We start from the raw sequence: 16,724 nt of genomic DNA, 5'->3' as shown, positions 1-16,724 counted from the left end.
TAGAGGGTGTACGACACACTTGACTAAACAAACACGAGATAGAGAAAGAGATAGAGAGAGACAGAGGGAGGGGGGGGGGGGGGGGGGGGGGGGGGGGTGTGGGGAGAGACGAAGGATAGAAAGAGACAGCGGGGGTGTCTACGACGAACGATGAAGAGGATGGTTTCATGGGAATTCCGTGATCACGAGGAACGCGGTCACGTCGAATTCCTTTCCGGTTTGGAACGCGGCGAACAGGAGCTCGTGCCGGGTCCTCAAGTTCCTAGACGATTCGAGAACGCTCCTGATCGCCCTAGGTGGCTGGGTGGTTCGGTATTCGCTCGCGGCCGTGTTGTCCGGCAGGAAGTCGGTGAGTTGCTGAAAGAAGGCCGATCTCTTTCAGGATTCATCTTTGGGAAACGTTTGTGTATCTTACGCGGAGCTGCGGCGGTTTTCCCTTGGGATCGGATATCGTTCGCGAGTTAAAACTAATGTCCCGAGCCAGCCTTGAGCCAGAGAACTCGGCGACGGAGGTGCCGAGGCTCGAGGTGGACTCGCGGAGCGAGATCCTGTGGGTCGTGTAGAGCGCGATCGTGACCGTCTACAGGATTCGACTCCAAGGTTGTGGGGCGCTCGTGTTTTCCGAGGCCCGGTCGAGGAACGAAGTGTCGCGACGCGACGGGAGCTGGTGCTCGTGGACGCTGAGACGTCGGCGACGATCCTCGAAGAACATCTGATGGCAACGACGAATGCAACACGGAAGACTACGCCGAAACCAGCGGTACTTGGAGTACGATAGTCTGGCAACGAGTGTTTTGGTACGCGCGCGTGTACGAAACGTAATATTGTATAACAGGCACCAGATAGAAGAACGAGTCCTTTGAGGAGCCTCGGGTTAGCCTTTGGAGCTTGCTCCTTTCATTTCCGCTGTGCTACTGGCCCTCTCCACGCCTCGCGGCAATATCCACGAGGTTGCTAGACCCGGTCCGCGGGGCAGCTGGACCTGGTTTCAAAGGATGGCTCGCGCTCGGAAGCTGGCTTCTCTCGTTAATCTATCCAGGACGCGGGGACCCATTGCGGCTCCCTCTCCAAGGAGTTGATCTCCGTCAGCAGATCGTTGTACGCTCGATCCGTGTCGGTGTTTATGATGATCATGTCGAACAGGTGGCCGTACTTGTCCTCCATCTCCCGCGCCTTCTCGATGATGTCCTTCAGCTCCTCCTCCTTGAAGCTCTCGTTATTCTTGATCCTTTTCTGCCGGAGCTTCTCCAGGCTCGGCGGCGCGACGAACACCACGTAGGGCTTCAGATCCGAGTTACGGAGGATCTTCAGGCTCTGCGGGTGCAGGTTTAGAACACAGATTTTCCCAGAGTTCACCACGGTCCGTATCGCCTCCACTGACGTGCCGTAGTACGCCTTCTCGTATTCACCGTGCTCGACGAACTTCCGTCCGAGGATGTCCGACTCGAACTGAGACCGCGAGATGAAGTGGTAGTCCTGTCCGTCTACTTCCGAGTCCTTCCGGGGACGACTCGTGTCTGAAATAAACGACACTTGGTAACGTGGCGTAGCGAGGATACCGCAAACTGGTAAATTATTTATCAAGAAAACCGCACATAGTACTTGCTGATATTGAACATTATTAAATACCGAGGTTCCGGACGAAAATTTAGTAAACCGAACCTGCAGATAGCTGTGTTAAGCTCTTGCACTGCAACGTTATACTTAACCTATGCTTATGCTGAATATAATTGTTAATCCATATCAGACTTTGAATCTTTTCTTATCAATGCTCGAAGGTGAAAATCAATGAAGCCATACAAGAAACAAAAGTTGTCTGATTCTATCAGGGAAATTATGATGGACGAGAAAGTGTCGACCGGCGCAGTTGTGAAATAGATTGTAGCGCAAAGGGTGTAACGTACAGAAACTGAGGGGTTGAACGTTGGCATTGTGGTTCAGTATAAACAACGCGGTCCCGAGGTAGTAATTTTAACTCTTCATGAGAAAATAGCGCGACAAATACCTAAATACGCTCAACCTAATCCCTCGTTAGCGTGTTTACCACGGTCTCGGCTTGTTCAGCAATATCGATCAACGAAATCGCGTGCATCCCTTGCAAAGTCTCGAGGAACGCGTCTCTAGGGTGATTTGTATGGGTTTGAACGGCTTACGAGGAATTGCCGCTGCAAAACGCTCACTGTCCTGCATCAGTCTCTGTCTCAGCTCGTGTCTGCCAATGTTCGGTGGCCCGATTAGGACGATAGGTCTCTTGTGGTTCGCCCTGGGGTAGTACAACGCGACTTCCTCGTACGTTAACACCTCCTCGCTGTCGTAATCTAAACGGAACGCGTAAACGAGAGACATTAGTAGACCGCAGACATTAGCCACCGTTACCAGCTCGTTATCGCTCCCCGATATCTACCGTCGATGGCAGTCGTTGCGTAATGGGGATAACCGTCGTCGTTGTAATTCGCTCCGAATTTATTTCGCTTCTTCTTCTTCGGGTTCTTCCGAGCGCAGAGCAGCGTGCTGGACTTCTTCGAGCTGCGCACGGTCGACTTGTCGCCGGCGATCGTCTGCTTCATCGACTCTCGTCTAAGCAAACCAGGCAAAGGTCAAGCAAAATGTCAAGGACAGTTAATTCAGGCTGGCGCCGTACGATCGATCGGCTTACTGGTTCTGGAAGGCTTTGCTGGGGATGAGACCAGCCAGGGTTTGATCCTCCTCGCCTTCCCTGTACGCCTGCCACCAGTTTGGATCCTCCTGAGAGATCACGTGCAGCACGTCGCCCTTCTGGAAGCTGACGCCCAATTCTCGACAGGGTATGTAAGGGTCCTCTTCGGGATCGTAATCGAAGTGCGCTCGTATGTGCTGTACCTGCAATTAACGCAACCTTGGTTAGCTTAAGGACGACTAGATATTTAAATTAGGGTTAAGATTAAGGTAGTATATCTCCTAAATTACTGAATAAAGATTTATTTAATACGTCTCTCTAGCAAGAGAACGTTTAGCTACCTGGCTGTTGTCGTCTCTTCGACTCGACAGGTTGTTCCAGTGACTCGAGGGTGCTGGCAACACTAAGAAAGTCAGACTGCCCTGCATCCCCGCTAGGATATCGCAAACCTCGTTCACGCTTTTCCCGCGCATCTCGACGCCGTTCACCTCAAGAACCTCGTCGCCTTCGTGAAGAAGACCGGACTTGTCCGCAGCTCCACCTCGTACCACGCGACCTACGATCATCGTTCGATTAGAAACCGCTGCCAATTCGAGTTGTCGAATGTTTTAATTTAACAGAAGTTACCTATAATGACAGCATCGCCCTCGTTTCTAACGGTAGCACCCAAGGGTTCGTTCGTCTTCTCGATCCGGATGACTTTAATATTATCCACCGCCCTGGATCCACCTCTCCAGCTGGACGTAGGGCTGGGAGGTCCGCTGGGCGACGAGGACGACGGGCTCTGCTTCCTCTGCTGGCCGTCGACGTAGGAGACGATCGAGTCGTGCGCGAGAAGAAGCGCCTCCATGTCGTAGCTGGTCAGGATTCCGTTCAGCTCCTCGACGGCCGTTATCGTTTCCGCTCCGCCGACACCTGTTGCTGTCGACGACGACTGCCACTTCTCCAGAATCTCCACGCACTAAAACAACAATTCGCCGTAACGAGCTCGTTACTTCAGAGGCCGCGGTTTGACTAGACGAGGGACAAATGGCCGTGAGGGACACGCGAGGAACACGGCAGCCTCGTCAACCGTCGAGACAATCGGTGCGTGGCTGCTTGCACTTTACCAACCAGTAGCTCGTTAATAGTAGCCTGTAAATAGGTTGTCGCGGCAACCAATAATTTGTTATCTATTATTGAGGTAGAAGCGTTAAACTGAACTACCATGAGTCAATTAACCATTTACCAACCATATTATTATACAATTTTTTAAATATTAGATATATCTCGAGACGAATAAAATAAATAATGTAAGAATCAAATAAATAGAACGGATAAAGCAAATATTGTTGAATACTAATCTTATGAAAATGGCGAAATGTTATTAGATTTAATTACGCATGAAATTTAGATTTAATAAACATAGAAAAGTGCATATATAACGACGTTCAATCGCTACAGGTTCATAAAGTGTTATGGGAACAGTGGAAAATAGCCCGTCGACCATTTATCTTTTTTTTTCGACCATTTAATTTACGCACATCCCGGGCTAATGTGGACGCGTCCTCCGTGTGATGCTTCAAAACTTTGTTGGATCGCAGCTTGCTCTTCAAGGCGTGATGGGTGGCCAGAGCGGAAGCGAATCGGTTCTGGACCAGTAGGGTTCGGACAGCTTCGAGTTCCGCTTCCACGCCGGGCCCCGAGATCCCCAGAGCACCGGAAATGCTGCGCAGCTGGAGCTGTAACCTCTCCAGGGTCGCCACCACCTCTCCGTACGCTGAAACGTGGTCACACAAATTATTCGGACATTCCCAACAGGAGTCTAACCAGAACCCTTAATTCAACGTCCCTATGCGACGTTCTATTTTACTTGTAATTTTCATTAATTAGCTTCGCAACTGCCGGAAACCCTCCACTTCGAAGTGTTTTCGCCGACGTCATTGTAATAATTAGAACACCGATCTAGGCTGACACGATTTTGGATCCTCTGCTCGAGTGGATCGTGCCTGGGAAAGCAATTACTCGGAAGAGCTACGAGATTCGACAAGATTTCGGTTCCAGTGCAAGATGGCGGCACCCTTGGAAACCCTCAGCGCAACGATCCCATGAATCTCGAGAGCGAAACGTGAAAAAGGGCCGACAATCGAGTTATGTAGATGCAAGAAGGGTCTTATAGTTGCCCTAATAGGGCAACGAGTGTCGTTAGCCCGCCATCGAGTCAAGAGGCACCGACGACGAGGGCGGTGTATAATACACCGTCTCAAGAAAAGATGATCTCCTTAAGAGGCGGGCCAGATAAAATTCGGTGAAAAATGTCCCGACTAGGCTCCGCAGCCAGATAAACATGCATTTCGTCGTCTATATTCCAACCGAATCCGACTCTCTATCTTCGAAGAGCGGAGGAACGATCTCTAGCTACGAGGGCTGCAACGATGGCCGCCATCTTGAGAGCTCTGGCGCCTGGCGTATCCGATGGCGCCTACAATTATCTAAAAGCCGGACACGATTTTTATGTATCCTAATCTGTACGAGACAGTATCCTTGTGCGCGAGTTTCCTTAAAAACTAAATTAATTTTTCACTAAAAAATTCAAATTGAATTTTACTAAATTATTATAGATTATGTTTGTAATATTTAATCAAGCAACGTCAGAGTCGGACTTTAAGTTTTTAAACCTGTTCAGCTAGTTAGCTGGAGCCGAGTTTTGGCAGACTTTTGATAAATTTGACGCGAGCGATGGGACTTACTGAGGGGTCTGGGAGGTTCCTCAACGTCCTGCACCGTTTTCGCGAAAACATGGCTGGGTCTGGCGACGGTGGTCACCTCGTCCTGCGAGTAAGCAGGATTCTCCTGGCCCGCGAGACTTGTCGCGTGGCTCTCCAACGCCTGGAGCTTCGTCGATTCTCGTAAAGATCGATTGAGGGTCTCCTGCCTCTCTTCCTCATCCTTCCGTTTCCGTAGCTGCTCCTATAATCAGATCATTGATTTACGGTCTTTCTGGCGACATCGCGGGCGGGGGCCAGATCCGACAATTTCCTGGGACTGCGGACTTCTTAATTTGATCTTCCATCGGGCTGCGATGCGGAACATCTCATCGGTGCTCAAGGAAGAGAAAGGGAGAAACAGAGATAGAGAGTGAGAGAGAGAGAGAGATAGACATTCATAGAGAAATATAGGGGGGACAGAGACACCGATGGGGAACATTTAATTAGCTTACCTCGTAGCCAAACGATTTATGTAATTTCGCCGAGATAATCGGGCCACGAACATCGATTGGATATATTGGAACATGTTCACGCGGAAACTGAGAACAAGTTTATTTCGGGAATCAGGTTGGCGAACCCGGAATATTAGAAAACTTTCCGATAAATTGTTGGTAACACGATCCTATTTTTAGTTCGCTTTTATGCAACTGTATCAGGGGGGTGAATCGTCCCTTGGCAAAGCCGCAGAATTTTCTCGCGAGCGTCTTTAACCCTCGTCTGTTAGAGCGAATTTTTTATACTCCTGTATTTTTTAATAATTAGTACAGCTCTCCTTAGGAATCTAAAAAAAGTAGGTAAACTAATTAGGAAAACTAATAATAAGATAATAGTAATAATAATAATAATAATAATGATGATAATAATAACTCCTTTCAGAAATTCAAAAAGAAAGTACGATAAGATAACGGTAATAATAATAAAAATTATAATAATGATGATGCTGACAGCAACATTTTCGTTCAGAATATTTCTATATACAAGATCACGGTCCCGTTTGAGCCTAATTATGGGATTTTGCGTGAATGGTCAACCACCATACTACGAGGGTTAAAAAGCGGGTGAAAGAAGATTTGCAAAAGGCCCGTATTAAAATATTAAAAAAAAAGGCCCGTTCTACAAAATATTAAACTAGGAGCGAAGGAAGTACGAATAACCGAAATGCGCCTTCCCGATAAAAATTCTGCAACTTCACCGGAGGGTAACATCCATCCCCCGAAGTCTATTGTCGAAGAAGAAAGCGGATTACGTTTCGGGCGAGTGACTCGACGAATTCCAAGGTTTCTTCCTAGATTTCCGGGTTTCCGAACCTGGCGGGTTCGGAGGCGAATCGACCGACGTATCGAACTGGTCACGACCTGGCCGACACACAATTGGGCATTATGCTCGCCGTAGGGCACATGTAGCTGGCAATAGCATGAGAAACGAGCGTTGCACCGATCGCGTCCTTGGACCTCGCGTTTACCTACCTCGTTTCCCACGCATCTTGTGGCCGGCACGCTCGGCGAAACAGGCAGAACAAGGCAGAACAAGGCAGTACAGACACCGGCAACAACGACGAGACAGAACCGTAAGGGCGTGAACGGCGAATGGGGGCGGCGCACAGTGCGACCGTCGTTGGACAAAATTAAAAACTAGTCGCCGCGTCGTGGGTATTCAAAATTATGTGCACGACGTGTTAAAATGTCTGAATGATCAAAAATTGAGCCATGGATTAATTTCAAGCTACCTCTTCGAGGGAATATTAGGCAGTTGGTTCGCGAAGCAGCTTGTTTGCAAATTATTATATGAACGATGAGTCTCTTTACGAAGCGATCGTTATAGAAAACAATTGCCAGGGAATATTATATCATTTAACAAAATATGTAGCCATAACCGATCTCGAACCCACACGTGCGAAACGATCGCTACGAATACGCTACGAAATTATACAATCTCTCATATAAATTGTTGTATCTTTGCATTTCCTTCGGCAAGTTATTAAGGCACTTCGACCAAAAATCGTTTAGCTTATGATTTTTACTCTTATACACGACGCACTGTGCGACGGCGAACATCTATGGCGGAGCGTGAGATGCGCTCTATCTAACATCAAGCAAGCAAACTCGCCGATCGGCGACGCTCGCCGGATCGGGGCGAAGCGGATTGCGAGCCCCGCGAAAATTGAATCGATCCGTTCTATCTGCGGCAATAAATTCAACCGGGAATCGGCGCGATATCGCGCCACGGCCGAACCACCGATTCGCGATCGACGCCCACCGGCCGATAAAGGCCCCGGAAAAATGCTCGCGCGAGAACGCGCCGCCCGGCCGATTTATGTAACACGGCCGGGCAGAAATACTTGGACGAAGCCCCGCGGTCACTCTCGCTGCAGCCGGGGTAAGGCTTCGCCGAGCGTCACCTCATACCGATTCGATGGATTTCCTGCGACTACGGCTGGGAATCGCCCCGGCGACGGAATCAGAGCTCTCTGCACTTGAATCCACGGTCTGGGGAAGCTCGTACAGAAAAGGGGATCAACGAGTGGCTGACTATGCTATTCCGTGCGACCGATCAAATATTTTCACCGACCGGCGTCGTTATTTTTAATAGCTGTCGAACGGGAGCATTGTTCAACGCCAAGAGAACCCGCTCTGAGAATTTTTCAAGCAGTAACTCGACGACGTGTCGTTTTTCGTTTTAATTTAGTGTTCGAGGTCAAGTCGTTCTCTTAAATTATCAGCAGACCGCGAATTTTTCGTGCGAAATAAACATTTTGCAAGACGGTGGTAAGAAATAGAAATTCAGTCGAAGTAAGGCACATTTATTCCATACGGTTTTAGCTTTGAAATTGTAGGAATTGTTACTGAGAAAATAGAAAAAAGTTAAAGCTGCTGTCTAGATGAATAGTTATAACAGACTTAATACTAATACCGTATAAAAATTTATAAAGGCAGACTAAATATATATAAACATGTCTGGAAAGTCTCATCGAGATATAACATTTGATTGTTTCTAAAAATCTTCCAAAAATTCTCCCTCCATCTAGAACAACAATATACTGTTTCGAGCACCTTGATCATTGTTTTGGAAATCGTCAATAGGAATGCATGAATATAAAGAACACGCAGCACGGAGAAAACTTAATATCCAAAGAATACATAAATAACACTAAAAAAGACGATCAGATGGGGTCTGAACGTTTCAACAATGCCTTCCGCCGAAGGACTCTTATTAATCCCAATCTGCGCGAAATCATGCAAGAAATCTTGGTTTGCAACGTTTCCGCGTTCGCGTAAAGAAGAACGCTTCCTGCCTGCAAATCGCTTGCAGAAATGAACCACCTGCGAGCAGAAGAAATTCCTCGATAGGCAAATTCCAATGGTTCCCGAAGACGCAGCGGAAGAAAATCAAACGATTTGCTCCGGGGCTGAAGAAGCGCATCTCGGGTCGTTCGACGAATCGTCGGACACCCTGTAGAGCAAGGTGGCAAGAAGAGGGTCCCTCGTCTATGGCAACGTGGCGGTCGGTGGGCATTAACAGGTTGCGTTCCACGCCAGGGACCCGGAGTGATGCGACTGGTATCATCGTAACGACGGGATGATCGCTCGTTATCGTTCACGGCAGATGATTTCGGGGGGTCTGTTTCTCTGGACGGTGTTACGGGGGTCTGTTTCACTCGACGGTGTTACGGGGTGCCGCGTAGAAAAAAATGCGGTTTCCCGGTAACAGGGGCCCGGGGAAAAGCGAGGTCATGGTCGTGGAAGGGGAAACGAAACAGGCCCGACCGACTGAGTCACCCGACGGTCTACGCACCTATCGAAAAACGCCGTAACGTTACACTCGGAGCCATGTAATCTTAGACCATTGTGCACGGGGGTTCTTTACATTCCAGACCACACTTGACTTAAGGCGGCTGGCGCGAAAGGATTTTAAAAGCGTGTCCGACGCGGGTTGTTCTGCTTCTGGCATTTCTCACGGAGAAACACCGTGGCTTGGAACTGGACGGTTTCTAATCGGCCACTTTCGACTGCGATACCATGCCGTGGCTTCGACTCCTTCGCCACAAAGAAGATTAGGGTGGGTCCTGAAAGGGCTGTTTCACCTGTTCAGTTTGAATTTGATTTCTTTTGTCGAGTCTTGGTTGGATCGGATATAAAAAATTAGAGCTTAATCTTGATTTTAAATATTATAAGGAATTCATTTAATATTAGACCATTTTTAATAGTAAGAAAATTGTTATTTATTGCTACCTCGTTTTTATTCAGAGTTTGATCATTCGTTGAACTAAAATTACCTTTATGTCTTGCTAAAAGCCAAGTTAATTGCTTCCAATGAGAGCTTTGTTGCACGAGAGCTTTATTACAGTTACCAAAGCAACGTCTACGTAACAGATTAATCCCTTGTGCTCTGATAACTAGACTGCGGATTTTATGCATTTATGGCAAAAATGGGCGAATTAAATACAAAACGAGAAGACATTAGAGGAATGTAAAAATCTTGTTGTACTATATTTAATGTGTTAAAAATATGGAAAGGAAAAATTCATTTTTATATAACTCTTATTTAGAGCAATTGATGAAGGTAATATTGCGTAAAGATCCCCAGTCTAACGATAATAAATCATATTATGTCATGGAGATTTCATACAAGATCCACTAAACGCGAATGTTATTAATCGAAACAAAAGTTTATCACCGAAATTTAAAGTCAACGATCGGATTCGAGAAACAAAAATTCTCTGATATTATCAATCAAATCATGCACTGCCGATCGATGCATTTTATGATTACGCTCGAAATGACGTTCACGTTCAGAATGTCAGGAGAAACAACAATTGAGCCGTTCAGTGCACACATCGATTAACTCCATAAAACAAAAAGTCGAGAAACGCGATGAAATGATGTACATTGATTTTTAAAATTCCTGTTATAACATAGATTCACATATATAATGTAGAATGAATAAATACAGATATAGCTTTCATTTAACGTATAATTTAATGTATAAAATTAATATTATTTAATGTATAAAATTAACAAGAAAGAGTAGCCAAAAGAAAAAGAAAAAATTTTGCCGTTTAATGGTGTTAATCTTTATTATTCAGGAAAGTTATTATAAATATAAAAAGTTATGACTATACCAAGTGCTTTGACACTTAAATTTAAGATTTTTCAAAAAGTGGAGTTAATCGATGTGTGCACTGGGCGGCTCAATTGTACCTTTCGACAGGACCTACCAAAGCGTTCGTCGATACGTTAAATAAATTACCCAGGTTTAATGGGAAACCGGAGGTCAGGAAAACAACGATTAACGATACATGTCCTGGAAACGGTGATCAAGCGGTTGCCGAGCGTTTCGGGCAGAATCGGGAGAGAAGTATGCGGCGCGGAACACGGCTCTGGCATTCCGCATGAATAATTTAGCGTTGCGTAAGATTGTAAAGGCGACAGGGAATCGACGCGATGCACTGTGGTCTGGCCGAGCCGCGATTCACAACCAAAATCCAATTTTCTAACTTTGATACCTCGACGGAACCAAAATTCAATCTTCTAACTTTGATACTTTGATGCTACTAAAATATTAATTCATTCATGAATTAAATAATTCGTTCGGACAGCTCTGTCATGAGATACAACGTTACGAATACCGACCAATAATAATTTAGATTAGCTAATTTAATGAATTAATTATTACAGAGTATGAATATACATATAAGTTCATATAACGATATTCTATCGTGTATCGATTTTTTGTTCGATGTATAAATGTTGAAATACTAAACGCATAATCTAGTTCTAATTACCCTCATGTGAAACGTAATGCATCAAAGTCGCTCTTCCTGCTCAAACAGACACGGTGTACACAGATGCATGTTGCAATAAGTATGAAATTATATATAACCCAGAAGTGCAAAGAGGATTCATTCGTTATAAAATGCCAATAATAAACGTTGCAATACCTATAACAATTTAACACTTTGAGGACGGCTTGACCCACCGGTGGGTGATGCGTGTCAGACCCGTGGGCTTTACGTTATTTTATCTGAACATTATAAACAGATATTCAATAGTAAAAACATAGACGTTCAATATTATAAACTTAACGTAATTATTTAATTTTTGTAAAAGGGCGCCGACTCACAGAGAAAATCATGAATATTGGCGGCGGCGTCAACGTGTTAAAGTGTAGGGTTTGAACGATACGCCTGCGTGAATCGGTGGTCTGGATGGTTGTTAATCAAACAGGGATTCACGGTTTTACTTTTTTTATCGATTGTTCTCTTATCTTCTTCTTTTTTTACGTAGCGATTTACAAGGAGACGCGGTCAATACCGAATCTTAGTATTTCTGGGGCAGGTGTTTCCATTTCCAGCCGACATTCAATATTATAAACTTATCATAATTATTTAAATTTTAAAATTAATAAATTTAAATAAAATTTTAAATTTGTAAAATCGTGAAATTCTCCAAAAGAATTGATAGTAATCGTTCAAATGAGATTTGTTTTACATAAAAACTCGATAATATTATATTAATTGTAGAAACGATATTCGACAAGCGTAATATAATTTTAAGCCTTGAAACGACGCTAAAATAATTTTTGCCATGGATTGCTGCTACACGCCAGAGCACTGCGCGACGATTCCACTGTTTAAAGGGACAGGGTTGCGCGGGTTCGAACAGGAAATTACGGATCCCGGGCGCACAATGGTCGCCGAAGGAGCGTATCGGTGTCGGCGCGGCCGTTTCTATAGATTTCGAATTTCCTATTTGAGCGGTGGAAACGTTCGGCTCCGCGCGGCGCTGCGGCGGGAAATTAATCGGCGATGCCTGGGCGACAAGCGGGAACGCGCGAGCGCGCGGCCTGCTCGCAGCTGTTGCACGCGCGTGCAAAGGCGTATGCAAAACGATCCTCGGCCCCGCGGAACAACCGTGGGATGCGTGCACCAGCTCTAGCCGCGGAGGTATGCGCGCGCGGATCGTTAGGCAATTTTCTAATCGACGACCGACGCGCGGTCTTGCCGCTTGGAAAATCGTTCCCAGGGAAATCTTGACCCGGAGAATCGCTGGCGCGGCAATAACGCGCGGAAAATGAATTTTTTTAGCCGGGAATAACGACGCACCGCGCGCGAAGAGGGCCGACGCGCGGACGAAATACGGGGGCGTGGAAGCTTTTTTAAAGAACTAATATTGTCTGTATAAATTACGATGTTGATACTTCAAACATTAATTAAAGATTCAGGACTACGTTATTATACTCTTGGAAATATTTGTTACTAATAAACGGCTGAAACTACGATTTTAGATTCGTGACCAAAAATTCTGTTATTCCAATCCTCGTGGAAATTCGTACGATTTCATATTTTGTCAGACGTTTCCGCGCGTCACGTTTCACAAAATTCATTCGTCTCTAATTTAACTCCGCGGGGCACGGTGGGATTAAAAGTGTCCCAACTTTTTGATGTATTTCACCTCAAAATCTTGCAGTCCTGCATCTGCATAGGTTTAGATTTTGTCTTATTTACGTAAAGCAGTTGGTAGTATCTTCGAACAATGTTACAAATGTATTCCTTGTATTGGCGACATTCAACGCGCAATTACCGGTTGACCAATTGTTATAAACGGAAGGTTTATTGCACTAACATTGTTTTCTTAGTTTCATGTAAAAAATCGCAGAGGTAAATTAATTCTTATAAAAATTAGTTCTTTATATTAAAGTTAGTTCTTTAAGCGAGTAACGTATACTTTATAATAAAAATCAATGGTTAAATTTATTTGCAAATGATGACAGTATGGTAGAATTTTACTTGTCCCACCATGCAACTTGCCAAGTAACACAAAAAAAGCAATTTTTCTTTATTGTTTACCTTGTATATTCTTAAAACTACAAATTAAATTAACTATTACTATTTCGTTATGTCTTTACACGATGTTATACCTTTATTAATAAAAATATGCCAATTTCGTTTCACTTAAAATCCGATAAAATTCCTGTGCAACATGGGTCTATTTTTGATCTGTCAAATCCTGTCCCTCAGATAGTTAAAACGTTCTCGCCGTTAGAACGACGGAGCCTGTAACGCGACTGAGTTTTAGGGTCGGAAGATCGAAGCCCGGAGTGCGGGGCGAAAAAAGGTTCGGCTAACGACTCGGCCTGGAATTACGCAGTGCACACGTCGTTCCTTATCTTTGCCAGAACTGGCGTCGGCGACGTGGCGTGCAAGTGTTATTTCACTTAGCAACAGATCGGTTAACAATCGGCATCGCCGTGTCGGGCTGGAATGTGAACGGGGCGGCCCTCGGCTGTCGTCGCTCCGCGAAATCGTACATTGTCTTTTCCGCATAATCGTCGGAGGACGATGGTTAACCCTTTTGTTGTTGCGGCTCGTGTTCTGCTGACGCGAGTGTCGCGTAAACGATCATTATGCGGCACAGTCCGCCGCGGGTCGCCGATTGCGCAACCGGACTGGGCGGAATTTTGCCGTTGGAAACCGGGAATTTCGAAACGATGAGCGTCGCGGCGATCCAGCGATACGGAGACCATATAATCCCGTTGAACATCGAGTTCGTTCGACGCACCGATCGAAAATATCATTTCATTTAAAGTACGTTGTTCTTTTCCAAAGGCCTTAGTTAGCATTGGTAGTTAAAATTTGACCTGCATCGCCGGCTCAAGAATAGATCCAGAGGGAAATGGATTTTTAAACTAGTCAATAGAGTATAAGTATTTTCACGTTCCCATATAATACAGGATTAAATTAATAAATTGTATTAGGTTGGAAACTATGAAACGGGCGCCGCAGCTGGACATAGACTAAACGAGAACGCCCGTTTCATTGTTTCCAACTTAATATATACCCGAATACTATTATTATCTCATTACGCGAGAAGATAAAAATATTTATAGTCCACTCACTATTTCAAATATCGATTTTCTGACAGCTGTGCTCAAGATATAATTCCAAGCTCGCTATCAACGCGAAGCGTAAATATTCGCGGAACATAACCTTCAAATAATCGCGGTTCGAAGACGATCCAAGACGAATCGAATTCGCGGGAACCGGAAGTGATCGATGGGCGTACCTGGTATTTTCTGATGGAGTGCAGCTGCTGCTGGGTGGGCTCGGCATTGGCGTAATCGGTGGTCTCCACATTATTGTTCTGCGTGGACAGACGCAGGTTATCTTTCGGTGGTCTGGCCGGCGCCCTCTTTTGATCTCTCGGCGGTATGGCAGGTTTCAGCCCGTTCAGACCGGCCTAAAAATCCGTTCCGAAAAGAAACAGGCTCGCATTAATCCAGCCGTGGCGTCGGATGGCCGCCGCGATCGCGACTAAAACGAGCGGTTTAACTAAAAAAATTTCTCTCTTTTCGTAAACGATTCTCCCTTGGCGAGAAGTCGTGGTTCGTAGAAGCTCTTCGTCTTCCGACGACAACGACGACGACCACTCGTGGACGTCCTCGGACACGCGTCCGCTTCCGGTCTCGACCACGCGGAAGCGAACGGCACAGAAGAGAAAGAGAAAGAGAAAGAGAGAGAGAGAGAGAGAGACAGATAGCAGATGCAGAAATACTAGACGAAGTGGCTGAGAGAGAAGAAGATTACAGGAGCTAGAGACGACAGAGGAGCCTGGCGCTTGCACTACAAGAGAGAGAGAGAGAGAGAGAGAGAGACAGTTTTTCTACGACTACGCAGACAGCGTTCGCAATCGGCTCTGACTACTTTACCATGCCTTCCAAGTTTACTACAGTGTGTCCGTTCCGCATGCGTTCTCTGTTGCACCGTGCCCCGTGAGAAACGGAGCCCCGGGTTTCTTGCTCGGCCTCGCCGGCGATCGAAGAATCAACGACCCAACTTCGGCAACTAACAGACTCCGGAAGTTCCCGTGAATTCCCAAGTTTCTAGACAAATCCCCCGTTGCGCGCCCCTAATTGCCGCGTTCGGCGATTCGCGGGGATGCCGCCGGTGAAAAATGAGTTTGGATGCCCGGCGCGAGAAACTTCGCCGCGAATATGCAACCGGGCGCGTTTCTTGTTTTCCCGGTTAGATCAATAACCGGGAAGACGGTTCTTCCACAGTCTGTTTCTGTTGTTCAATACCTTTTTCGGTTAGTGTCTCTATGGGATTATCGTACACAGAAGAACTGACATTATTCCCAAAATTTCAAAGAACCTGGAAACGATCCAAAAATATTCGTCTCGACGATAACGACAGCTGACGCGATCACCAAAATTTCAAATAAGCCAGGAGAGAGATACACCCCTGGTATAGGTAATGTCTGCAACTGTGCAACACTGCATTAGGTAGATATTAAATTATACGTGCTCGTCTGTTATGCAACTGGTTTATCGATTCATAGTATCTTGTTTATCGATAACGTATCCTGAGATCATCTCGCAGTCTTCGCTGGATAAGACTCGCGTATCATTTTCCCGATATGCGAGTATAGTACAGAACGTATTAAATTAATGAGAATGAAAAATAATAGGAAAGCTAACTTCAGAAATAAATTCAAAAAATTATAACAATCCCCTATCGTTACATATTTATACCTAATACTTTTGAAGGGTGTGGTGAACGTCTATCAATAAAGGAGACCGACATCCACAAGATCATTGGCTTTGGATCACGTTAGGAACACTTCCAAAGACTCGTTACTGTAACAGTAGATCATCCAAACCCATCGATCGCCGGTCGAAGCCGTGAGAAAGCCGAGGGGGCCCCCTTGCCCAGGTGCAGGGAGCATAGAATGTCAAAGCAAAGTTTACCTGTGGCGTTTCGAGTTGGTCTAGGCCCTGGCACGAAGCGTACGTACGTATCCTGGCAGAGAAGTCATCGGAGATGGTAGCGTCCAGTTTGCGCCGGCTCGAACCGCTGGCTGATGTTCGCCAGGGGGTGATTCTACTCGCAAGATTCGAATCCGAGAGACGGGATTGGCGCGGGCCGAAACGGGAGTAGTCGAGGCGGGAGCGGGGAATCTCGGAGTCGCTCCTGGATAGGTCCCGACCGACCGCGGGCCTGTCGGGTCCCCGCGAGAGCTTGTCGCGCTTGTACTCGATAGACAGCCTCGAATTTTTCAGATTCTGCGTGTTCGGCGAGTCGTCGGGATCGACCGCGTCCCGACGACGATCGGTCCTCGGATCGGCGGACCACCGATCGTCCGCCGATCGACCGGCGGAGAACTCGCGCAGCGAGTTGCGGGAATTTTGATTGGTCTCTTGCACGAACGACAAGCGTCTCAGCCGAGAAGGTTTCACTTCGACAGGGTCGAACGGCGTGCACTTCTCGAAGACGACGCTGCAGGGTCTGCTCGAGGACAGGTTCTTCGAGTAGCGGACCTGCA

General features: G+C 46.2%; 1 protein-coding gene across 4 annotated transcripts in view; it reads right to left on the bottom strand.

The window, feature by feature from the left end:
- Positions 1–78: 78 nt before the first annotated feature.
- The window catches only part of LOC144474662 (uncharacterized), a 106,388-nt gene continuing 89,742 nt past the window's right edge, over positions 79–16,724 (bottom strand). For all 4 annotated transcript variants that reach the window (XM_078189759.1, XM_078189758.1, XM_078189760.1 and 1 more), the window contains 9 exons: positions 14,466–14,639; positions 5,386–5,605; positions 4,180–4,415; positions 3,284–3,617; positions 2,998–3,212; positions 2,657–2,859; positions 2,405–2,577; positions 2,154–2,318; positions 79–1,517 (listed from right to left, as the gene is read on the bottom strand). In XM_078189759.1, the coding sequence (XP_078045885.1) occupies positions 1,027–1,517; positions 2,154–2,318; positions 2,405–2,577; positions 2,657–2,859; positions 2,998–3,212; positions 3,284–3,617; positions 4,180–4,415; positions 5,386–5,605; positions 14,466–14,639 (2,211 nt within the window). In that variant the 3' untranslated portion in view covers positions 79–1,026. The remainder of the gene's footprint in view (positions 1,518–2,153; positions 2,319–2,404; positions 2,578–2,656; positions 2,860–2,997; positions 3,213–3,283; positions 3,618–4,179; positions 4,416–5,385; positions 5,606–14,465; positions 14,640–16,724) is intronic.

The sequence above is a fragment of the Augochlora pura genome, chromosome 9 (genome assembly GCF_028453695.1).
Source record: "Augochlora pura isolate Apur16 chromosome 9, APUR_v2.2.1, whole genome shotgun sequence".
Lineage (NCBI taxonomy): Eukaryota > Metazoa > Arthropoda > Insecta > Hymenoptera > Halictidae > Augochlora > Augochlora pura.
The sequence above is the reverse complement of the archived record's forward strand: the minus strand, read 5'-3'. Positions and strand labels throughout refer to the sequence as shown.